The sequence below is a fragment of the Argopecten irradians genome, chromosome 7, assembly GCF_041381155.1.
Source record: "Argopecten irradians isolate NY chromosome 7, Ai_NY, whole genome shotgun sequence".
NCBI classification, from domain to species: Eukaryota; Metazoa; Mollusca; class Bivalvia; order Pectinida; family Pectinidae; genus Argopecten; species Argopecten irradians.
In genome coordinates, this window is record NC_091140.1 from 9282731 (window position 1) to 9309020 (window position 26290).

The window sequence follows — 26290 nt, forward strand, 5'->3', positions numbered from 1 at the left end:
TTGACGAGAAATCGATTGAAAAACACACTCACAAATTGGGCTCGGACCCGGGTTTCACGTACTAAAAATCCTGTTCAACAACGTATTCGGAACTCTCCGCCTCCCATACAAACACAAGAGATGGCGGAGAACATGCAAAGTTACTTAGAGATTGTGGATAATCTCAAGACACATAGGCCTATTTGTAAAATTCTGCACTGAAGATAAAGTAAGTTTTTTAATCACCAACAATCAAAGACTATCACACGCTTAATATTTCACATTATATATTAAGTAACAAATTAAATGCAGTTCACACGCAGGAAAAAATATTGCGTCAAGTCAAGAACTTACATAAGTCGATCAGCTGGTAAACATCTTTTTTAGATCTAGCTGACAAATCACTTAATGTAACTATTGTAAACATACATGTAAGGAAATTACATCATGTAAAATACAGGAATGGACATTTAAAGATACTAATGTGATTGATTTTATAATACAGTGACAGACAGCTTACATAAACACGTGTAGACTCCCCTGACTAGCAGGTCGGGGAAAACCACCAACTTGCGTATTATTCGCAAACTAGAGTATTATACTTCAATTGGAGTATAGATTTGTTACTCAAAATAGGAGAAATTGCTTTAAAATTAACTTTTCCAAACTATTTCCACAAATCGCATTTACACTATGAAACACAACACTAATGCAAAAAATAGATTTATTTCCATATCGGAAAGTATTGAAAATTGATGCAATACTTTGAGAAAAGTTGCATCAAGTTCCTAAGTAACAAACACTTCTACTGCACAAATTTCAGTAAATTGTACTTTATCTTAGCATACAATGTATATCAATGCAATTTTTTATATAGTATAGCAAAATTTGAATACTCTGCAATTTAGGTTTTTTTTTAGTAACAAATCCATACCTTAATATTCAAGGCTATCCGTGGCAAAGATGATGCTTTAGATCTGCAAAGTGATTTAGATACAATGTCGAAATGGAGTGAAACGTGGCTTCTAAAAATGCACCCAGATAAATGCAAACACATGAGGATACACAAACAGAGAACAAGAAACCAACGTGAGGAAATTATACAATACCAGCTCAATGGAAAAACACTGCAACATATAGACCAAGAAAAAGATATAGGAGTAGTTGTAGATTCCACGTTAAGCTTCGACACCCATATATCAGAGAAAGTAAAAAAAGCCAATTCCATGTTTGGACTTTTGAGAAGAACTTTTCAGTTTTTAGACATCAAATCATTTATTCCGCTATATAAATGCTTAGTTCGGTCTCATTTGGACTATGCTTGCCCCGTATGGGCGCCTTACCTACAGAAGCATATAGAAATGATAGAAAGTGTCCAAAGAAGAGCGACAAAATGTCTACCAGGAATGTCACATCTAGCATACAGTCAAAGGCTGGAGAAACTGAAATTACCAACATTGGCATATAGAAGAATACGAGGAGACATGATAGAACTCTTCAAAATTTTAGATGGAATATATGACTCCGAATGTTGTAACATTTTATCTTTATGGAAAGATGCAACGGACCGCGAGAGCAGCAGGGGGCATAGGAGGAAGCTATTCCATACAAGATCAAACTATGAGATTAGGAGAAACTTTTTTTCACTAAGAGCTACTAAGATATGGAACGATCTACCAGAGAATGTAGTGATGGCGCCAAATATAAACTCCTTCAAAAATTGCGTTAGACAAACATTGGAAAGAACAAGAACTCTTATACAACTACAAAGCCTTTATACATCATTAATTTATTATTATTACCGGATAAAAATGTATTAACTGTAAACTCTATATTTTGTCTGAGTCTGGTATAGAGGACTTTACATATAAGTCCTGAACCAGAAATAAACTTATCTTATCTTATCTTATACTCCAATTGAGGTATAATACTCAAGTTTGCATATCATAGGCAAATTGGTAGTTTTCCCCGACCTGACTAGTGCTGGAACAAAAAACAAGGATTTTGGCAGTTAAACAGGTTGGGCACAACCTTGCATATGGGTAATAGTTACCTGTTTGTAGTAATCAATAAGTTACTCAATTGACGAATTCTGTGAAAAGAAAACACATGATGTTGTTTTAAAAATTATTATCAAAAAAAGGCGTCATAATTTTAAGAATGCCTTACAACTGCTGTAAGATTAGGTTTCTGTGGATGAAATATCAGATTATGTTGTCTAACTTTGTTGTAAGATGAAAAAGATGCTCTTTATTGACTATAATTTGAATCCTCATCCTATAAGGATGCCACCATTGCATTATGAGTGCTATCCCATGCTTAATTTCAGAGAACAAGTCGTTTGTAATTATATGAAAATAGCCAAATTAACCCCTTTTGACCCCACCCCCGAAGGCCTCCGGGGGGTCAGCCCTATCATTTGTACAATTTTGAATTGCCAACATGCTAAAATGCACCCTATAAGGATGCTACCATTGCATTAAGAGTGCTATCCCATGCTTTGATTCAGGAAAGAAGCTGTTTATATGGAATTAGCCAAATTGACCCCTTTTGACTCCACCCCTCAGGCCCCAGGGGGTCAGTCCCATCATTTGTACAATTTTGAATTCCCACCCTGTCCCTGTAAGGATGCTACCATTGCATTACCTAGGGGTCAATCTGATTAAAATACAGATCACCATTATACAAGTTACGTTATAACATAGTTAACCTAGTGCATAATGCATATATGGTGATCTGTATTTTAATCAGATTTCCTGGGGGTTCGCTCCATCATTTGTACAAATTTTTGAATGCCCACCCTATAAGGATGCTACCAAATTATGCATTGCATTATTGGTGCTATCCATGCTTAGGTTCAGAAAAGAAGTGGTTTCTATGGAAATAGCCAAATTGACCCCTTTTTGCCCCGCCCCTCATGAAACCCCTGGGGGGTAAGCCCCATCATTTGTACAATTTTCAGTCAGTAACCCATAAGAATGCTACCAGTCAAATTTTGTTGAATTCCAACCTGCGGTTATGGAGAAGAAATTTAGGAATGAGATAATCTTTTCACTATATATATATAAAGTTCTCAAAACTTATTTGCATTTTACGAAGAATGAAGTTTTCCCATCCAACACTTCAACAGACACTGCAGCCATTTTGGATTTTGTCTGTTTTTGCGGGAAAATTGAAGTCACATGATTTGTTATATTGTATATCAAATATATATATTGCATGACACACTAATGTAGAGAAATAATGGCCACTGATTATATACTACAGGTGTATATAGATAGATTGTCATCCAAAGCTAATGGTCATTAAATGTCATGCTGCATTTTCATTGTCTTTAAAGTCAGATATTTAGAAATTTTTATAAATGTGATTGTTTTACATTTCTTAATGATAATTATCGTTGTCATTGACTTACAATAAATATTTCATCAATTAGCATCAAAAAAATGTTAACGATAATTCAGACATAAATTAATGATCTTGAAATTCAAAGACTACAAAAAGTAATGATCATCAAATTGCTGAGCTCTGGATCCTTGCAGCATAATTTTCATGGTCTTGAAAACTTGTTTTAATGAGAAATAAGTTGTTCTTAATGAGCATTAAAATCGGAACAAATGATTTTTAATGGAATTGCTGCAGCTCATTAAATTAAGAAAAACATGGTTTAATGAACAGTTTTAATGAAAAAATAATGATTAATGAGAATTTAATAGAATTGTAAGTACATTTTAGTTAAAATTTTATGCAGTAGTGAAGTGCCAGACAGATAAGTAAGTGACAGCCACCATATATATATGATTAATTCGCAGCCGCCAGATATATTATGTTACAATTCCAATAAAACCAAGTAGCGGCTGCAGTATACAAAAAAATGTATATAATTGATAATTATTTTTTTATCCTGATCAAACAGGTTTTTCTTCCCCAACTTATATCTTAGTTCTCAAATAAGTGCCCCCTTTGTTATAATTTTTAAGCACCCTGGACACTTATTACAGCGAATATGGTAATTAAGTTCATATCTATGTGTATTTCATTTTTCCTGTAATTATTTCAGATGAGGATCATGTTGACCCATTCGCTCTGTCGACTTTACCAGCCTGGAGCTGCTCAGATCTGCTGGAGAAGCTTTTGTTTTCTTGGAAATATCAGTCCATTAGTTCCTTATTCAGCCATCCCTCACTCTGCTTTCTGTGCTGATGTTGTATCTCCATTTCATGGAGTCCGACAGCTTCATATCAGTCATTGGAAAGGTAGCAAAAGATTGAGACCATTTTGTCAACCCCATTGTGGAAACAACTGGCTCTCTTCAGGCATCAGTTCAGACAAACAGCACAAGGAATGGGATGTGAAAGTGGAAACAGTTAATGTACTGAATTGTCAGCAAGGACAGCAGATATTGAAAGATTTTCTGATGGAAGCTGCATTGGGGGGAAAGGAAGTTAGTGGTGCAGAATTGGTGAAAACTTTAGATGCAATCATAGCAGCTGTTTATTCTGATGGAAATTACCCATTTAAAGCTATTTGTAATATGTTCCAGAATAACAGTTTTACAGGACAAAGGGGCTTGTCATCAGGTAACACAGGTATCGCACAGCTGTTTCATGAGCAGTCTTTATTGAAAGACTTCTTCAGTTGTGCAGAGATTGAGCCTCTGTTATCACTGATAAATGAACGTTTACCTACAATGACAGTCGGCGAGAAAGCTCATGTGTTCTTGTGTCTGAACTATCTAGGAATTCAGGAAGTTTATACCAATCACCCTGTGATACACAAACTTTTCTTCACTTTAAATGAACCCACAGGACACCTTTGTTTTGAGGATCTCCGAAAATTCCAGATGGTTTTAGAAACCTATTGTAATCGAGACGTTGTAAAATACCAGTATCTACTTCCACATATTAAACATCTGAACTCTATTGGCTACTTGACTGGTCTAGAAAAGCAACAGTTTGTGCGAGCGTTATCATTCTGTAATACAGTTACGACCGGACAGAAGATAAACTTACACCGTTGGGTTGGTGAGGATATTTATCCAAGGATTTTCCCCCAGATTTGGTATGCACTTGTCACAGATGAGACTGTTATGAAATGTCCTGAAAATATTTTAACCATTTTGGTACATTTATGTAATGGCATTTCATCAAACGACATTATTCCGGAGATTATCAGAAAGGACATCTTTGACAGGATCGAAAAAAAACTGATTGAACATCTGGAGCTTGGAAACATGTCACTTCTTGTTAGAATATCCTCTATAAAAAACTACCCAGACAGGCGTTTCGTTTCTAGAAGAATGCAACTAAAATTCCTCGATCAATGGGAGAAGTTACTCTATACTAAGACAAGTTTGAACACTATTGAAATGCTGAGTGTGATGACAATGTACAGATTGCAGCATTTTCATCTGTCGTCGGATTCTCTCGGTATTCTTACCCGTAATATGGAGGAGAATTTTAAAACGTTACATCCAGCATATGCCATTCAGTTTGTTAGAACTCTAGGGAGGATGGTAAGAAAACACAGATCTAAAGGAGAAGACTTATCCCATTTTGATAATCTGTTACACTTGATAAACACGCCGGTTGATGCTGATATGTTCTCTAGTTATGCTATGTTTCAAAGACTTCTGATGAAATGGAAACTACAAAGTCTGTCTCCAGATGTTTTTAAGACATATGTACAGTTGAATTTGCTTTCAAGAGAAGGTTTTGGAAGAAGGAGACGATGGCTTCCCATAGCTTTGGACTGCCTAGACATTCAGCCATACGACAGTTCCACAAAGAAAGCATTACAAGACAGGATGTCAGATTTTTGTAAAGGCGAAACAGATTTAGTGTCACTCTTACAAATTTCCTTCCATCTGATTTATGATACAGATAAAAATAACACGGTTATCGACAAATCTAAACACACTGAATTTTATAAAGAAGTGCTGAAGTTGGTCAAGGCAAAGGCAGGTGTAGCAGACCTTGAAGAGTTGTCAGAATGCTTTTTAAAAAAGTTGGATTTTAGAAGAGCACACAGACATTCAGTTAATGTTCAGCATACCATTAGTGACTTAATTGGCAGGGTATCAGAAGTGCTCATTGTCCCACACCCGATGTCAGACGCTGTAAAGCTTGGTGAGGCCATCAGTCACCATTACTACCATGAGTATAATGAGTTTTTTCAGCTCACAACTCCAGCCGTGGATCAACTCGTCACTAACTTACTGAAGGAGGAACAAACGATTGGTCTCGATGGTTTTATAGCTCTTACTAATCTGTTTGCATCTGGTCAGATGAGTAGATCAAAAATGCAAGAGCTCGAAGGGTTTGTGGACATGTTGTATGAGGAAAACATGGATTCCATGAAGATAGACTCCTTATTGCTTGGCTTAGATAACTTGTGCCTAGCTGGAGTTTTACCCAAGAAAACTCTTAAAGCTGTCCTTTCTTCAGATTTCCTAGACGTCATAGACCAGTGCATTGATAAGAAGTCACAAAGAGGTAGGTTGAGGATTCTTTGTTTGTTAGCTGGACTACCTCAATAGCAAGACATTTAAGTGATAATTATATCAAAAGTCCACATTGTCTTTAATTATATAGTTAAACTTAACTTAAAGGTACAAAAATGTATATTTATCTTGTGTAACAACTTAGTTCATCTATATTGTCAATATAGACTTGTCTTGGTGCATCTATATTGTCTGTACTAAAGTATTATAGACTCAGTATATCTATAATGTCTAGATATATAGACTTAGTCCATCTATATATTGTCTACATACTCAAGACTCGGTACATCTGTATTGTCTATATATACTCAGTACATATATATTGTCTTTATAGACTCAGTACATATATATTGCCTATATAGACTCCGTACATATATATTGTCTATATAGACTCAGCTCTATATTGTCTATATGGACTCAGTACATCTGTATTGTATATATGGACTCAGTACATCTGTTTTGTCTATATAGACTCAGTACATCTATATTGTCACTATTGACTCAGTACATCTATATTGTCTATATAGACTCAGTACATCTATATTGTCTATATAGACTCAGTATATCTATATTGTCTATATAGACTTATAGTCCGAAGGACCGAGATGAGCTTATGGGATACTCGGTGTCTGGCGTCCGGCTTCCAGCATCTGTGGTCCGTTGTCCGTCAACAATCGACTACTTCTTCATAACCGCTGGTCGGATTTCAGTTAAATTTGACTGGTAGCATCCTTATGGGCTACTTACTGAAAATTGTACAAATGATGGGGCTGAACCCCCAGGGGCCTGAGGTGCGGTTTCAAAAGGGGTCAATATGGCTATTTCCATATAAACGACTTCTTCTATGAAACTAAGCATGGGATATAGCACCCATAATGCAATGGTAGCATCCTTCTAGGATGGGGATTCAAAATTGTACAAATGATAGGGCTGACCCCCCGGGGGCCTGAGGGGTGGATCAGTCAAAAGGGGTCCTTATAGGGTGGGGATCATTCAAAATTGTACAAATGATAGGGCGGACCCACCCCCCTGGGGTTTTAGGCGCAGGGCTAAAAAGGTCAATTAGGCTATTTTCATAAAAATTACTTACTCTCTTAAACTATGTATTGGATATAGCATATTTGTATGGTATCTATAGCATCATTATATGGTTGGGACTCTAAATTGAACAAATTAAGGGGTCAATTTTGCTAATTTTTCTAATTGTAAGAGTCTTTTTGATAATTACTATAAAAGAGCGTGCAGGCCCTTTGGGCCTCTTGTCTATATAGACTTAGTACATCTGTATCGCTTCTTTTCAATATAAGACACATCCTGCTCAGTAAGAAAATATCACATAAAGTGCTCTCTATATATGCTAACTGGACTTTCGTGATTTATATTGATGAATTTTTATTTATTTCAGTTGTTTCTGTAGAAAACGTGGAGTACCATCTGCTGCGACTGAACCGGTCTGTTGTCCTCCACTGTCCAGAGTTAGACATTCCATGGTTTTGTGGACATGTTAATGTTGAACAGAAGAACAGGCCAAACTGTATGTTGACACCAAAAGTGTATTCAAATTAAAGAAAATTCTGATGTTAATATCCAGATGTCCAATAAAGGTCAAAAGTTAGTCAGGCTTTGGGGCCAGAGGTCATATACAGGTCAAAAGCTAGACAGGCCCTTGGGCCAGAGGTCATAATATACACTGCTAGGTCAAAAGTTCTGCAGGCCTTGGGGCCAGAGGTCAAATAATGGTTAAAAGTAAGTCAGACCTTTGGACCCGCATCCTCCTTACTCCAGGGGTTACAATCATCATCCTCAATACTCCAGTTCCACTGACATTATATCCACCCCATGACCATCACATAGTAAAACTGAAGGCAGTTCAGAGAAAAGAAAACTAACCAATCATATTCAAGTCAGTAGATACTTAATATAATGTCAGTAAACAAACCATGTAAATTTGAGTAAAATACATATTTAAGACGTGTCAGCTACCTTACTAAGTAATATATATCAGTTACAGTGCAAATGTGTGAAATAAAATAATTATAATGGAAATTCCATCTTTCTGTATTTTGAACCGGCCCGGTCGAATATAGTAGTGTTGAACTTTAGTGACCTCCCATAATGCACTGCACAAATGTAAACAAAATGGTGGGTCAAAAACGTTGGTGAAGCGAACACAAACGAATTCTGAAAGAAAACAGTGAACGTCAAGAGTCAGTTACGTGCCCGATTTGGAAAGTAGGTAAATATAAATGGATCGCTGAAATGCAAGAGACGGGAGCAACTCCCCACTTTATACTTGCGTGATGTGCATATGTGCAATAAGTCAGGAATCTCACTTCGTGGTGCCCTGTCGAACGAAAAGTCTCGTTTGACTTTGGACTTATAATTCTTACGCTAAATACATATTGTTTTTTAACAAATATGGCTTAAACTTCATTTGTCAACCATCGTAAATTAGAAAATAATCTTAAAATGTGGAAAACAAATATTCCTTGTCATGTCAGCAAGTTTGTTGTTCATTATAACCTCGCTTTCGGCTAGCTTTCGTTTTGTGTTCCAAAAATAGAATATGACGGTCTATTTTTATCATTTTTTAGGTACATGTAGGTATTCCCCACGTTTTTCTGTCGTTTTAGATAACCAATTATTGTAATAAAATATTCAATAAACATCTGAAAACCATATCTAACCATACAGAACAACTTATTCAAGTCAGTAGATACTTAATATAATGTCAGTAATAGTAACCCCTGGAGTATTAAATAAAGGTCAAAATTTAGACAGTCCCAGGGACCAGAGGTTTTAGTACTTTGTATTATGTGAGTTTAAAATAAAACAAAAAGTACCCAGAGGACTCAGAAATCATTTTGTTTCGAATAGGTAATACATACAAGGATATTAAATGCCTTTTTCAATTCCATTCATATAAATGTTTTTTTTGGACTATCCAAGTTTGTATTGAATGGGTTGGACTGTATAGAATATTCTGTGACTGTCATCTCCACAACAATAACCGTATTCACAGGATACAGTGGTACCTGTAACCCAGAGACACCAATATACAGATATGGAAACAAATAGTTAGAGATGTCTTAATAATATGTTGATTTTTTTATACAGATCTCTTTGATTATTGTAAAGAGACAAAGAAAGCTCTATGTAGAGTTCTAGGCGGCAAGATGTTTGTCAGCGTGAACTCAACAACACGACTCAAACATGTTGTAGGTAAGTGTATAGACCACAGATTGGTCTGTATTGTTGTATGGTAATCATTGATATCAGACCACAGGTTTACGACGAGCAAAAAAAAAAAAAAAAAAAAAAAAATACTAAAAACACTGAAAGGTTGTTTACTTAGCCCTGTATCCCATTTCCAGAAAATGGGGTAACTAATTTTAAAATGCTCTGAACACCACAAAAACTTACATTGAAGACAATTCCTTATTGGTCACTATGGTATTTGATATGATGGGATTATGGGCAAATTTTATTTCATATCGAAAGTTGAATTACGAAGATTCGTGTAAAAATTGTTAGTCGGAAAAGTACATGCTACATCCCCAGGTCACGATTCCCTAATGAGCACAGACCGAATAAAATTGCCATCCATTCAACGAATGCATCCCTGAAGTGCAGGTCCTCAATATAAACTCACTTACTTATAAAAATTACACATTGGTATCCCTTAGCGATCCCCACGCTCCATTTATTGTCATGCAGAACAGATGATCACCGATCTCGGCCATTTTTTGTCTGTCGTCTCCGATTTGATACAAGCTCTCTGATTGACTCCTAGGAGCGAGTGGTCCAATCAGAGAGCTTGTATCAAATCGGAGACGACAGACAAAAAATGGCCGAGATCGGTGATCATCTGTTCTGCATGACAATAAATGGAGCGTGGGGATCGCAAAGGGATACCAATGTGTAATTTTTATAAGTAAGTGAGTTTATATTGATCAAGAAGATCTGCACTTCAGGGATGCATTCGTTGAATGGATGTCGATTTTATTCGGTCTGTGCTCATTAGGGAATCGTGACCTGGGGATGTAGTGTGTACTTTTCTGACAAACGATTTTTACACGAATCTTTGTAATTCAACTTTCGATATGAAATAAAATTCGCCCATAATCCCATCATATCATATACCATAGTGACCAGTAAGGAATTGTCTTCAATGTTATCTAAAAAATATTCAGATCGAATGATTTTTGTGGTGTTCAGAGCATTTTAAAATTAATTACCCCATTTACTGGAAATGGGATACAGGGCGAAGTAAACAACCTTTCAGTATTTTTAGTACTTTTTTTTTTTTTTCGCGTCGTAAACCTGTGATCAGATCAGACATGGTACAAACGGCCAGGAAAGTGTTAATAACAAGGAAGTACAGGGTATAACTTTAAACTTAGATTTGAACAGTCGACAGAAGTATTTTAACTTTTCACAAATAGCACCTTGTTAAAGGTTGAGGTGTGGCTGGTGGGATGTCTATAATGTATTGTGATCGTCAACATGTTAAACAGTCACTGTGTTCTACTGACTAACATTGAAATTTTATATAGATCACTGAAAAATAGACGATGCAAAAGTTTTTTTGTTGGCATTCATTTGTTTTCTTCGGATTGCAGATTTCCAGTGTTTTGTCACATCTCATGGACACCCAATCCAACCAGACTTAATTGATCTGGACAAACCACTTCCTGTTGGTGTTCAAAAGTAAGTCTACATAGATATAGACAAACCACTTCCTGTTGGTGGTCAAAAGTAAGTCTACATAGATAAAGACAAATCACTTTCTGTTGGTGTTCAAAAGTAAGTCTACATAGATATAGACAAACCACTTTCTGTTGGTGTTCAAAAGTAAGTCTACATAGATATAGACAAACCACTTCCTGTTGGTGTTGTTGTGTTCAAAAGTAAGTCTCCATAGATATAGACAAACCACTTCCTGTTGGTGTTCAAAAGTAAGTCTACATAGATATAGACAAACCACTTCCTGTTGGTGTTCAAAAGTAAGTCTCCTTAGATATAAACAAACCACTTCCTGTTGGTGTTCAAAAGTAAGTCTACATAGATATAGACAAACCACTTCCTGTTGGTGTTTAAAAGTAAGTCTACATAGATATAGACAAACCACTTTCTGTTGGTGTTCAAAAGTAAGTCTACATAGATATAGACAAACCACTTCCTGTTGGTGTTCAAAAGTAAGTCTCCATAGATATAGACAAACCACTTCCTGTTGGTGTTCAAAAGTAAGTCTACATAGATATAGACAAACCAATTCCTGTTGGTGGTCAAAAGTAAGTCTACATAGATAAAGACAAACCACTTCCTGTTGGTGTTCAAAAGTAAGTCTACATAGATATAGACTAACCACTTCCTGTTGATGTTCAAAAGAATAAAGTCTACATAGATAAAGACAAACCACTTCCTGTTGGTGTTCAAAATTAAGTCAACATAGATATAGACAAACCACTTCCTGTTGGTGTTCAAAAGTAAGTCTACATAGATATAGACAAACCAATTCCTGTTGGTGGTCAAAAGTAAGTCTACATAGATATAGACAAACCACTTCCTGTTGATGTTCAAAAGTAAGTCTACATAGATAAAGACAAGCCACTTCCTGTTGATGTTCAAAAGTAAGTCTACATTGATATAGACAAACCACTTCCTGTTGGTGTTCAAAAGTAAGTCTCCATAGATATAGACAAACCACTTCCTGTTGGTGTTCAAAACTAAGTCTCCATAGATATAGACAAACCACTTCCTGTTGGTGTTCAAAAGTAAGTCTACATAGATATAGACAAACCACTTCCCGTTGGTGTTCAAAAGTAAGTCTACAAAGACATAGACAAACCACTTCCTGTTGGTGTTCAAAGTAAGTCTACATAAATAGAGACAAACCACTTCCCGATGATGTTCAAAAATAAGTCTCCTTAGATATAAACAAACCACTTCCTGTTGGTGTTCAAAAGATAGTCTACATAGGTCATTTTTTTATAGGAAATGAGTCAAATGTCGTCAGAAATATCAGCATGTAATTTTCCATGACTCACCCTCGGGGTGAGGTCAAAAGGTGTCAAATAGGCTTAAACTTCAAAAATCTTCTTCTGAAATTCTGGGAATGGAAGAATCAAATACTTTTCATAAATGGAGAGGTCTTAAGGTCCTTTACAACAATTGTGAATTATATGATCCCTGGGTCTTGCTTTTCCTCCTGGGGAGGGGGCAAGTTTACTGTAGTTTATATAGGGAAAACACATTTATGAGCATTTTTGCTCAATTTTCATAGGAATTGAATCAAACTTAGTTAGAAATATTAGCCTCAGACAGTTTTTTTAACATCATGATATTCATATTGGTACAGGCCGACCTCCAGGGGCCTTAAGGGCAGGGTGAAAATGGTTCAAAAGGGCTTAAACTTTGAAAATCTTCTTATAATTTAGTAGAATCAAATACTTTTTATAGATGGAAATCTTAGGTATTTTATGAAAATTGTGAATTATATGACCCTGGGGTCTCACGTATCCCCCTGGGGAGGGGTCAAGTTTACTTTAATTAATATATGAAAAATACATTTATGAACATTATTTGCTCAATTTTCTTGCGAAATGAATCAAACTTGATTTGAATTATTAGCCTGAGATACAGCAATTTAACATCCATATCGGTCCTCGCTGACCTCCTGGGGGACCAGAGGGGTAGGGCCAAATAGGGTCAAAATAACTAAAATTTTTAAAAAATCTTCTGAGTTCTGAGATTTGATGGAAACAAATAATTTTTATAGAAAAGTCAAATCTATAAAATCACTGACCAACTGAAAGGGCCAGTATATAGTGTTTATTTGTCTACTCAAGTGACCATTAAGCCCCATGGGTCTCTTGTTATGCACTACTGTAGAGCACTGTAACATACCTTGAAACATTTAGGAGGTTTGACCTAGCTAGTCAATATTGTTCTACCTGTAATAGTTCACTAAACACCAGATACTTTACCTTACTAGTAGACGTTTTTTCATCCGTTCCGATTCACTAAACACGAATCAATTTACCTTACTAGTCAACATTGTTCTACCCATTCCAGTTCACTAAACACCAGATGTTGACCCACATTATTATTATATATGTAGTTAGTCAATGTTCAATTATTTTATCTTGCTTTACTTAAGCACCAAATATTTGAACTAACCACTCAACATTGTTATACTCATTCCAGTTCACTTAGCACCAGATATTTGACCTACATCATTTTTATATATGTAGTTAGTCTACATTGTTCTACACGTTCCAGTTCACTAAACACTAGATGTTTGACCTTACTAGTCAATGTTATTCTACTTGTTCCAGTTCACTGAACACCAGATGTTTGACCTAGCCAGTTAATGTTGTTCCAGTTCACTACATACAGTTGTTCTATCCATTACAGTTCACTACATATCGTTGTTCTACCCTTTCCAGTTCACTAAACTCTGTTGTTTGATCCTCTGTTGCAGAGTTGCTATAGATATTCTGCCAGACAGCCTCTGGGGCGACAAACCCGACGTCATATATCAGGAGAAACAGCGACAGTTGGAAAAGGAAGGCTACAATTACATACAGGTTTGTAGTTTAATTTCTGAGACGACGATTGAAAAAGGAAGGCTACAATTAAACACAGGTTTGTTGTTTAATTTCTGAGACAATCGAAAAAGGAAGGATACATTTAAACACAGGTTTGTTGTTTAATTTCTGAGGCGATGATTGGAAAAGGAAGGCTACAATTACATACAGGTTTGTTGTTATATTTCTGAGACGACGATTGGAAAATGAAGGCTACAATTACATAAAAGTTTTGTTGTTATATTTCTGAGACGACAATTGGAAAAAGGAAGGCTACAATTACATACAGGTTTCTTGTTTAATTTTCTGTGACGACGATTGGAAAAGGAAGGCTACAATTACATACAGGTTTCTTGTTTAACTTCTGTGACGACGTTTGGAAAAGGAAAACTACAATTACATACAGGTTTGTTGTTTAATTTCTGTGATGACATTTGAAAAAGGAAGGCTACATTTACATACATGTTAGCAGTTTTGTTTAACAGACATATTATCCCCCCCAACCCACTGCGAAGTTAAGGGGATATACTCGAAGAAGGCTATCCATCTGTCTGTGTGTAGACACAACATATTCCGGCGAATTCCTCTTAAAATACTTGACAGATTTTAATAAAATTTGGTACAAAGAACCTTCACATAAAGGGGAGTTGTGTAAACTACATGTATATTGGGTTCTGCAATGTCCCTTATTAATGGAGTTATTACTAAATGTGTACAGTTGTCCACCCTGGCGACATTTCTAGTTGAAGTTAGCAATAATTTAAGTAAGCAGAGGATTTGATAGAAATAAATTCTAATGTTTAGTAGTTAAGTTTTGCCTAGACTACATTAATATTAAACACTCCTAAAGCTGAGCTTACAAAGTCTGGAAATAAGCACAAGAAGTGTTAGAAATATTCTTGAACATTTAAGAATAACAGTAAAGAATAAAGGAGGATGTAAAGTGTATAACATGGCTATATTGAACATGTTTACAAAAGATTCAAGATATCGTCATTATCTTCATTTCCTGAAATAAACAGTGATCAGATGTTATTTCTTTGGCCCCAGTGTCTCCTTGTAACTATTTGTGACTATATACACTAGTTAAAACATTATTCTAAGCTTTATTAAAATATGTACTATGTATCATGTACTTTTAATTATTAATGTAAAGTTTTGTGCAATGTTGTAGGTGAAAAGGGACAGCTTGCGTGGACTGGCCCTTACCCAGCCAGGCAGACACCTTGAGGAATTCTACACCAAGAAAATCTTCGGATAGATACAGCAAGGCCTATAATACTGATTACAGTCTATTGATTATCTTTGGATAGATACAGCAAGGCCTAGTGATACTGAGGACAGTCTAGTGATTAACTTTGGATAGATACAGCAAGGCCTAGTGATACTGAGGACAGTCTAGTGATTATCTTTGGATAGATACAGCAAGGCCTAGTGATACTGAGGACAGTCTAGTGATTATCTTTGGATAGATACAGCAAGGCCTATTGATACTGAGGACAGTCTAGTGATTATCTTTGGATAGATACAGGAAGGCCTATTAATACTGAGGACAGTCTAGTGATTAATTTTGGATAGATACAGCAAGGCCTAGTGATACTGAGGACAGTCTAGTGATTATCTTTGGATAGATACAGCAAGGCCTATTGATACTGAGGACAGTCTAGTGATTATCTTTGGATAGATATAGGAAGGCCTATTAATACTAAGGGCAGTCTAGTGATTAACTTTGGATAGATACAGCAATGCCTATTAATACTGAGGACAGTCTAGTGATTAATTTTGAATGTGGCGTCTGTCGTCTGTTTGTCAACATTTCCATTGAAATCGATACTTATCATATAGTTCTACATGGATTGTAGCCAAACCATCTTTTGGAAGGGGAACAGAGATTGTATGAGTTTTGGCTTTGATCACCCCCCCCCTCCCTCCTCCATTTTTTAATTTTCAGAGAATGAAGAGATCAAAATAAACATATCATATCTCACTGACGATCAACTCGTCTTTCTTCCTCATATGTCAATGTGTAATCTGGGGCCTTATCATTGTTTCATAAAGTGTGAGATTCCTTTGTGCCAAAACGGCTATAAGCCAATGGTTTTCACTCTAGATATGCAATGACTGAAAATATTCATGTATATAATATATAAATGTATATAATGTATACATGTATATTTTTAGTATATACATAATATATTTTATTTATATTTGGATATATTGAACTCAATGGATATATTTAATGTCAATGTTAAAGTTTATTCATGTATTATTACATTTATATTTAACACAATGAATGCATTATGAAGTGTTAAGAAATTAACATTTGTGATATGTTGTAAACGTTCGATATTTTCAAAGGTTGTTCAAAAGCCACCGTTAGTTAATGCTTTTGTCCTTCAGATCGTATTGTAAACAAATAGATATTTCAACAGTATTCAGAGCATTAAAAACCAAATATTTGTCAAAAATATATGATTTCATGAAATACATCTTTCATATGTTGTCCATATACAGTGGACCCGCGATAATCCGGACGCCGATAGTCCGGAAAACTCACAATCCGGACGGAAATGTCAGGGAACGTATTTCCGTAACGGTATTTATACTCACTAGTCCGGAAATTCGTATTCCGAATCCGGAACTCCATTTGGGGAACGTAATGTAATTTTCGTTAATAAATTCCCGCAATAATCCGGACAATTTGTTGTCTCGACGTGTATCAAATTTTGCAAAAGCGTGAACTCATCTATACAATATGTATATTCACAATAATTTTTGTGTTAAAATTTTATTGTTCCAAAATTACTTAAAATACTTAAAGGAAAGGATATCCCTTGTTTCTTGATGAATATCAGTTATATTTCATCGACTGAGGTGGAAACTGATATTTTTCACGAGTGTGAAGCATAAGTAAAAAAAAAAACCATCTAGTTTTCACCTCACGAGATAAAATATAACTGGTATTCATCAAGTTTGAGAAAATCACATTTTTTCGTTACTCATGCCAAAAACATGTTGCAAATGCTATTTTTCTTTATGAAGAAAAAATTGCTATTATTTTAACATAATTAAATATTTTTAGAATATTTCTAACTTTCAATGCGATGATTTTTTTGGCGATTGTCAATTTTGTGATTTGCTGTCAGACGTCGTCTGCTCATATTCAAATTACGGAACTGGTAAGCGAACTTTTCTTATTGGCGGAAGAAAATGTCAACACAAACCAAAATTATCAATCACCATGAACAAAAGAGTTGAATGATTTTAGGAATGGGAAGCGAAAAATGAAATATGTATCTGGCTAAAAAGTTAAGTATAATCTTAATGAGTCTCCCAAGTGTACAGGGGTATATATGATTCCGACAGAAAGGTTTGGCTGGTCAACACAAAATTTTTCGCGATACCCACCTAAAAAAGAATATTGAACTAGCGAATCCAAATATCTAGTTACGAGATTATATATATGCACATGTATAATCAACCTATTTCTTAATATTTCGAAACACAGCACTTTATGATTACTAAACCAAGAAAATAAATAAGAGCTTGCGAAAATACCCGGTTATACAGTATCTTAAACTTTAGGAAGCTATAACTGGTTATACAATATTTAAAATTTTGGAAGTTGAAGCTATAACCGTTGTTACTGTTTGACAATTACCGATCAAAGTTGAAGCTATAACCGTTGTTACTGTTTGACAATTACCTATCAAAGTTGAATGTATGATCAGAGGAGAGTTAGGGCCTATAGCATTTGGTTCCAAGTATTGCATATTGACCAGATTGAATTGAAACTCTATATGGACATGTTATGATATTATTTGGTTACATTGATAATAAATAAAATGGAGAATCACCAAATATATCCTTTGTCTTTACCTATTTAGCTTCTACTAGTTTATATCAGTCCCGATAATCTTATTTACAATAGCAATTGTGAAATAACATTACGCTCTTTAAATTTGTAACAAGTCTTTTCTAGCAACGAGTCAGAACATCAAGACAAGTATTAACTTTTAAATTATAATTACTATATCACGCACAGAATATCAATACAGAAGTCAACTCTTAAAGATGGTCCAACGCTGACAAATGGTATTTTTTCACTATCAAAAATAGGAGCAGACGATTTAGTATTTTTCTTCAGTTACAAAAGTTACTTACTTTACACCATTACCACCATTGAAAAGTTTGAGCTTCTAATTATAATTTTACATGAAGTTAAAAATATAAACAATAATAATAATTAATGGCACCCCGAAAAAAATTAGTAGCACTATATCCTATATGGAATGAAGTACTGATTGCACATGCACCAAAAGCAAAAGAAATTATTTTAGATTAATTTTGTGTCAAATAGACTCGCATGTACACGATTAAAAACCAATTACTGTTCAAATGAAGAGTATCATTTATGCTCTGTCTGCGGTGGAGCATCTTTAAACTATAATTACTAGTGTACATCACTAATTAATTCACATGACCAGAAGGAATATTGAATAATCTGAACAAAAACGGTGTCATATTATTAAAGTTATCACAGGGTTTGAACAAAAAATAATCAGCTCCCACAATATACCAAGTTAGGACGTTCTATTAAATCCACACAGTTGAACGAGTGACGTCATGTAACTCCATCACGGACGGCCGCACAGCTCCTGTCAAGTTCCATGGCAACCAATATTTTCAAATGTATTATGATATTTAGCATCTAAAATTATTACTGTACACTAATCTACACTTACATCGGACTCTGGAAATATATAGCTAGGTATACTAACAAAGAAGTGGTTCGTTGCTACCTGCACTCTCAATTTTTAAATCATTCAAAAACTGTTTTTCTAGATTTCAATTTTCAGATTAATTTACACATAGACATAAAATGTCATGGGGGTAATTTTAAATGGGGGCAAAATTGTGAACAAAATTAGTAACAGAGTGATACGAGGTGACAGAAAGCAATGTTTCTTTTTCTTTTTTTGCCCAAAAAGTGTTGATTTTAAACAAAAAATTCCGTTATAAATATAAATGACTCAAATACATGTATAAAGTATACAATCTACTCAAATGGTTTATGAATAAAAAATGTTGAATATTTAACAAAAGATAACATTATTTGGCATGTTTGTGCAACGAAACCACGGAAACCAACCTCTACAGGAAGACACCACATTCTCTATCCTCGTTGCTGGCAATCTTGGTACTTGGCCTGTTTTCGCTCATATGCGTCGTTGATACGATCCTCCCACGGCACCAGCAAAGCTTGTTTGGACGATGAAGACCAAATTACAATGTCTGGCCTTTGATTTGTTACTGCTATTTCTGGTGGAAAAGTCATCCGGCTATTCAAATCTGCCCTCAACTGCCAATCGTCTGCTGTACCTAGCACTCTACTGCCTTCCAAACTGCCTTTAACACTCTATTCTCCGGCCTTGATGAAATTGATAAATTTCATGATGAAATTGATAAATTTCAAGCCGCCTTTGTCCCTTTTTGGCACGAGGTTGTGTAGTCCTGGACAGGGAAACTAAGCTCTAGCTTGTCAAAGTAGCTTTCCAGCAGATGTGTTTTCTCCGGCACATGGTACCGTTGCAGTGTAAGTTGGACTAGTTTGTGCGGCATTGAACCGTATATATTTGCTAGATCTAGCCAAATGACAGCAAGCTCCCCTTTCATCTCCTTTGCTTCTCTGATTATCTGCGTCAAGACGCTGGTATGTTCAACACATCCTGACACACCTGGGACCCCTCCTTTCTGTACAGAGATATCGATATAGTTGTTATGCAGTATGTAGTTAGTCATACTCTTCGCTAGTATTGCTGGGCATATCTTTCCTTCGATGTTCAATAAGGATATGGTCCAAAATATCTTGAGAGTCTCAGATTTTTCCTCTTTTAATATGAAGCATCCCTCTGCCTGGTGCCAGCAGTTAGTAAGCTTTCCTCTTCTTCTATACTATCATCATGAGCTACCACAGTCGCTTTGTCAATCTCGGGCAATTCTTTTATACTCTATAAGGTATGCCATTGAGAACTGGTGATGATGCTGTTCCTGCTTTCCTGATGACATCTTTTACTTCCTTCATTTTTTGGTTCAGACTCATCAAACAAATGTTCTGGTTCATCTGGCCGAATGAGCTTTTCGTTGTTTTCAAGCCCTCCATCCCTCTAAGGATCGCTGTGCGCTTGCAGATGCTTCTCGACCTTTTCCCTCTCTGCTTTCAATGTTCTAGACCCTTTGCTGCTAAGAAGGTGTGATGTAAATTGGAAAGGTTTGGTTGTGAATCTTGCGCGTGCTCTTTCCCTATCCATCCTCCTTCATCTACTCTTTTCATCTCTTCTTAAAAATTTCAACCTTTCTCTGATGTTTCTGCGAAGTTTTGACAATGCAGGTCTCTCTTCTTCCGTAGCACATATGAATGATTTTGCAAGCCGTCTCAGATCTTTCTTCATGCCTAAATTTTCCTGCTGCCCCCTATTCTTAGTGATAGCCTTCTTTGGTTGTTTTCTCTCTGCTGCACCATATCTATCAAGACCCACGCTATACATTATTGATGTCTTGCCTTCGATCTTTCTATCGACTCCTCCTGCCAAAGATGCGTTTAAAATTCGATCTTTGTTTTCCTGCTATCAGCCAGGTTTGGTTCCTGTTACCTGACCTCGGGGGTATGTTGAATGCGGTTTTCTGTTGTTGACTCATTATTTTGGTTGTCCTCTTCATTGTCTGACACATGGACGCTGTGGTCACTATGGTTTTCTTCCTGGACCATCTCCTCCTCCGTCTCACCAGGTTGCCTTGCGCGTTGTGTCAAACGCAGAATAGGCGCGCACCCCATCTTTCCCATGTGGATCTTTTAAAGTCCCCGTTCATTTTTCAAGGTCTTACCACAGCTACAAGCACTGCCATTGTTCAGTCTCTCAGTCCTTGGTCGATCCGGTGTCGTATCCATTGTGTCCTCCAGATTAAGTAGCTCATCCTTCCCCGCTCTCGCGCGACCTTGGAGGTATTTCTCCATATGCCTGTCTATAGCGGAATCAAGGGTTCCTCCTCGCGGCAGATTTGCTTCAGCCTGCTAAGCCTTCACACCCTTGGTTGCTTGTCTTTCCTGACTGCCTCCTGTCAATTCAGGTTGTCACTGCCCTATTCGCAGCCGTCATCAAGACTTTCCTGGCGGTCACTGGTTTACCAGATTGAAATCACCTATATACATCTTGGATGGTACTGATGCGTCATGGTCGCATCGTCAGGTGAATCCTCCTTCCTTGGTAGTTTCGGCGCTGTTCACTACAACCCCCGGAGGTGCGCCGACTGGGGTGATCAGGTCCCAGCCTGGAATCACTCAGCTGTCCGCCAGTATGTGGCAACACCTGTTCTGATAGTAAATGTTCATACACAATTGATGTTACTGGTGTTGCCCTCTCCACTGTTCCTCTCTCTTCTTCCACAGCCACATTGATGCCACCTCAGCCTCTCTGCAGAGCCGCCCTATCAATCTTCTCTCTATGCCAGTGATACCGATGATCCGCAGGGTCCTCCACATAGACTGCCCAACGAAACTACGACAACCAATCTCTACAGGAAGACACCACATTCTGCATCCTCGTTGCTGGCAGTCTGATACCAAATCTTGGTACTTGTCTTCGCTCATAGGCGTCGTTGATACGATCCTCCCACGTCACTGTCATCTCCACCAGCACACCCTCTTTGGACGATGAAGACCAAATTACTATATCTGGCCTTTGGTTGGTTACTGCTATTTCTGGTGGAAAAGTCACCCGGCCATTCAAATCTATCATCAACTGCCAATCTTTTGCTGTACCTAGCATTCCACTGCCTTCCACGCTGCCTTTAACAATCTGTTCTCCGGCTTTGGCGAAATTGATAAATTTCAAGCCGCCTTTGTCTCTCTTTGGTCTCTTTCTACTGTTCTCCAGAGTGTCTGCACGTACAGACAGAACCTTGTCGTGACGCCAGGTGTAACGTCCATCCGGTAGGGCCACTGAGCAAGAAGAAAGGATATGTTCTTAATTGACTAGTCTTCCACAGAGTTTGCAAGCTGGGTGGTCCGTCATTCAAGTATTAGCATATCATATAAAGGTTTAGTCTGGGAAAATTATCTAGAAGAAGAGAAAATCATAAAATTTTGAAGTTGCACAAAATATATCAGGATAACTCCAGATTATCTATCACATCTAAATCAAATAAGGTATCACAAAGTCATATGTATAATACTAGGAATTCAGATAATTTACAGTTACTAAACCTCAAAACACAATTTTAAAAAAGATTCTTTTCAAATTCTTCAATTAAGTTATGGAATGCATTACCAGGAAATATATTCATTAGTTTTTTTCGCCCAAGAAAATCGTGGAAATATGATGTTAGAAAATCCGGTTGGATTTTGCTAAAATAACATTTTCCTAAATATCGTTCCTTAATGGTAAACTCAAAAAGTGTCTAGTCTTGATGGCCATGGAAATACTTTCAATGAATGTCCTCTTCTTCCCTGTCTTTGTGGTTGATGTTTCAACATTTTGATAACGCCTGCAGCACATTTATCAAATATATCACTTGCTAATTTAAACATGATATATCTGGTAACCTACAAAACTAGCAGGTACACGTCTGTTTCGTTACACTCCTCTGTACAGCCTCAACCACGTCGATATGCCTTATAGGGATACCACAGGCTATCGGCATACTCTAACTAGTTTTTTTATAACAATGGCATTTTTTATGAGACCTATGTGGCGCTTTGCCCAAACATCGGAAACACTAACAATGACAGCGTCGTTTTTTTGCTTGTTTTTTTTCTCTTACATTTCCTAAGAAAATGTGGATGGTTTCTTATGTATACCTGGTGAATTTCATGATTGATCTCGATCTGCTTTATTGAGAAATTAACTGTTTTGAAACTTTTGGTACATCCATTTCATCAACTGGTTTTGGTATGAATTGTTTAAAATAAGATGCTGAATATTTCCCCTTTTCCCGGTCGTCCTATTTTATGAACTTAGTTGTTCTTAGTTATTGCCAACCCAACTTAATTTTGATGATCTAATTTAAACCAACTTAATCTCACCAGGGAAAAAAGGTTAATATGAGGAAATATATGGTGTTATAATCAAGGTAGGCGTTACTGAAAATATTTACTTTTAGGTCAGCATTGTAGGCCCATTGTACCTTTTGAACGTCGGACGCCATGTAGCTCTACACAGATGTGTAAAAATAGGACAGCTGCACAGACTACCAAAACTGTAACCAAAGCAATCAAAATAACGAAATTGCTTTTAGTCATCACGTTCTACACGTGACCTCTTACGACACGAGAAACAATTAGAAAAAAATCGGGAGTACATGATGGCGTGCACTCGACGCTGGGACAGGAAATGAAAGGATTCGCTGGAAGGCAATATGGCAGAGTCCTACTGGCTTGATGCGGAATTCATCTGTTTCATAAGTCACGTGCCAAACAAACGTGTGTTTTAGTTGTTTTCTTGTAAAGTCAAGAAATGGAATGTCACGTGAAAGTGGTGCACGTGGATTAAGGTGAGGAAGGATTTCACAACCTCCAGATATCTATTTTATAATTAGTACTAAAAATATTGTGCATCATAGACTTTGTATTTACACAACCGTCAAAGATATATAATATTCCCTAAAATATTGGGTGTCATACAGTTTGTATTTATATTTAATGTTCTAGCATTTGTATTCAATATTTTGTACATGGCTGTTGAATACAAATGATTTTTTACAATATAAATTATATATTTTTTTGAATATAAATGTTATTTTCGTGTAGCAACACAATTGAAAACAAATAAAGAATATAAAAAAAATACTAATGATTTGTTTATTATACAAGGTAACCAAACCCTAAACATATATGAGTTGTGAGACTCGTTTGAAACTCGGTATATCTGACAATTAAATTTTGATATCGGGTTTTAGTTGGAACACAAGTGTTTTTTATTGCTGGTACGTGGAAGCTACAAGATAATACAAACATTTATATGTGACGACCTATGTAGTACTCGTATCGCATAAGTGGATGATATTTATGAAGTTTTATAATTAGTTCTTGTTCTTGGAAATTGCAATCGGCTACAAAAGTGGTTTGATAACGAGTACATTAGGGAGTGTCAGTTATCTACTCCAAGTATGTGTATATCATTGGTTACGGTTATATCTAATGCGCCCCAGACCTTCTGTTTTACAGTCAAACTAATGATATCATCTGATAATTGCTGTCTATTTTTCATATTTGAGTAGTTTTTTGTAAACCCACATTCTCGTCGTCATATTTGCACTCAGATTTGATTGAAATTTGCATGATATGACATCTGTCGTCGATTAAAACGATCTAGCCTTCAGAACACATGGGTATATATTATATTATTAAATATGTTTTCCTCACAACATCATACTAGCTTGTTGTATGGAATTCCGTAGAAGAATTTTAACCAGGGACTAACTTACTATTAGCTTATATGGTGGCTGGGAGCGGACATGAAATAAATAAAATTATTGCGTTCGAACCACAGGGGGCCAACTCAATGAAAATGGATGTTGTCATACATTTTTTGTATTTGGAGGATGGACTGATGAGTATATATGACAGTCATGTGATTTTTTTAAAAAAAATACGAGATTTGAAAAATTATTTAAAAATCGGGATATTTACTATAAAACAGAGAAAGGGACTGTTTTATAGTAAATATCTCGATTTTTTAATAATTTTTCAAATCTCGTATTTTTTTTTTAAAATCACATGACTGTCATATATACTCATCAGTCCATCCTCCAAATACAAAAAATGTATGACAACATCCATTTTCATTGAGTTGGCCCCCTGTGGTTCGAACGAAACATTATTGCTTGGGAACGAAATACCATTGCGTTCGAGCGAAATATTATTGCGTTCGGACGAAATATTATTGCGTGGGAACGAAATATTATTGCGTGCGAACGTAATATTATTGTGTGCGAATGAAATATTATTGCGTTCGAACGAAATAACTATTGAGCTCATTATCATACACGGATGATATGACAGTAATCATGCCACCGTAGTTATATGATATGGCCTACAACTTATGAAACGGCACCTTATCTAAGAAAGGTATTTTCCTTATTTTTAACAATTTAAAGTTTTGTTTATTGTATTATAATATAAGTGCAAGATACTGTAATAATTTGTAAGATATGAAGTTGTACGTACAAGATAATAATTTGTAAGTACAAGATACTAGGTTGTACGTACATAATACAACGATGTACGTACATACGTACAAGATAATAGTTTGTGCATACGTACGTACAAATGTACACGATACTGTAACAATAGATAATAAAAGATACTAAGTTAAACGTACAAGATAATAATCCGTATGGACATGATAAATAAAACTATATATTGGTCCTAACACGCTGCCGTAAATATAAGTCAATTAGTTCCATTTGTTTTTGATAGCCCCAGTTTAATTGGTATTTTATTGATATAGTAAATCAACTGTATGCGTTGTCTTCTAATAATCCTTCTCCCCCCCCCCTATTACAATTTGTTATAATATAAAGTAAACTGGGTATATTTCACCACTGTCCAGTACGACCATATATATATATGTATGTATTTAGCCACTCAACTATATTACCCTTTACTCATTATGAATTGTTATAATACAATGTGAACTGGTTATATTGTACCGCTGTCCAGTACGACCAGATACACATGTATTTATGCTCAACTACATGACATGGATTCTAATAATCCTTTCTTTATTATAAATTGTTTCAATATAAAGTCAATTGGGTATATTGCACCACTGCTCAGTACGTCCATATATACTGTGTCTCAGATGCTGCATAGGTACTATGTCTGTGGAACTTTCCTATTCTTTGTGTCTCCCTTGATGTATGTTAACCACACTGTGTCCTTAGTACCTTTCAGGGGTCATGTGGTTGCATATTAATATGTAGTGTAAACACCGAATGAAAAATATAATATGCGTTTCGACACGAAAAAACTAATGAGCTGCACTATCATAACACGGTATGAAAAGACAGTAATCAAGCCAACCCAGTAGTTATATGACAATGAGCCTAACAACTTAAGAAACGGCACCTTCTCTACGAAAGGTATTTTACCTTATTTTTAACAATTTAAAGTTTGTGTATGTATTTGTATTATAATATAAGTGCAAGATACTGTGAC

The 26290-nt window shown here is 36.0% G+C and overlaps 2 protein-coding genes across 2 annotated transcripts; one reads left to right on the plus strand and one right to left on the minus strand.

The window, feature by feature from the left end:
• Positions 1-7: 7 nt before the first annotated feature.
• Positions 8-17934, plus strand: LOC138327491 (uncharacterized). Its single transcript, XM_069273617.1, has 7 exons — positions 8-208; positions 4040-6473; positions 7887-8015; positions 9599-9703; positions 11104-11191; positions 13968-14073; positions 15248-17934. Exons 2-7 carry the CDS (start codon positions 4040-4042, stop codon positions 15332-15334), a joined length of 2949 nt encoding a protein of 982 aa, XP_069129718.1. The 5' UTR covers positions 8-208; the 3' UTR covers positions 15335-17934.
• Positions 17935-21629: 3695 nt separating this feature from the next.
• Positions 21630-22773, minus strand: LOC138326875 (uncharacterized). Its single transcript, XM_069272862.1, has 2 exons — positions 22695-22773; positions 21630-22072 (listed from the first exon to the last, which is right to left on the minus strand). Exons 1-2 carry the CDS (start codon positions 22771-22773, stop codon positions 21630-21632), a joined length of 522 nt encoding a protein of 173 aa, XP_069128963.1.
• Between the last annotated feature and the right edge of the window lie 3517 nt (positions 22774-26290).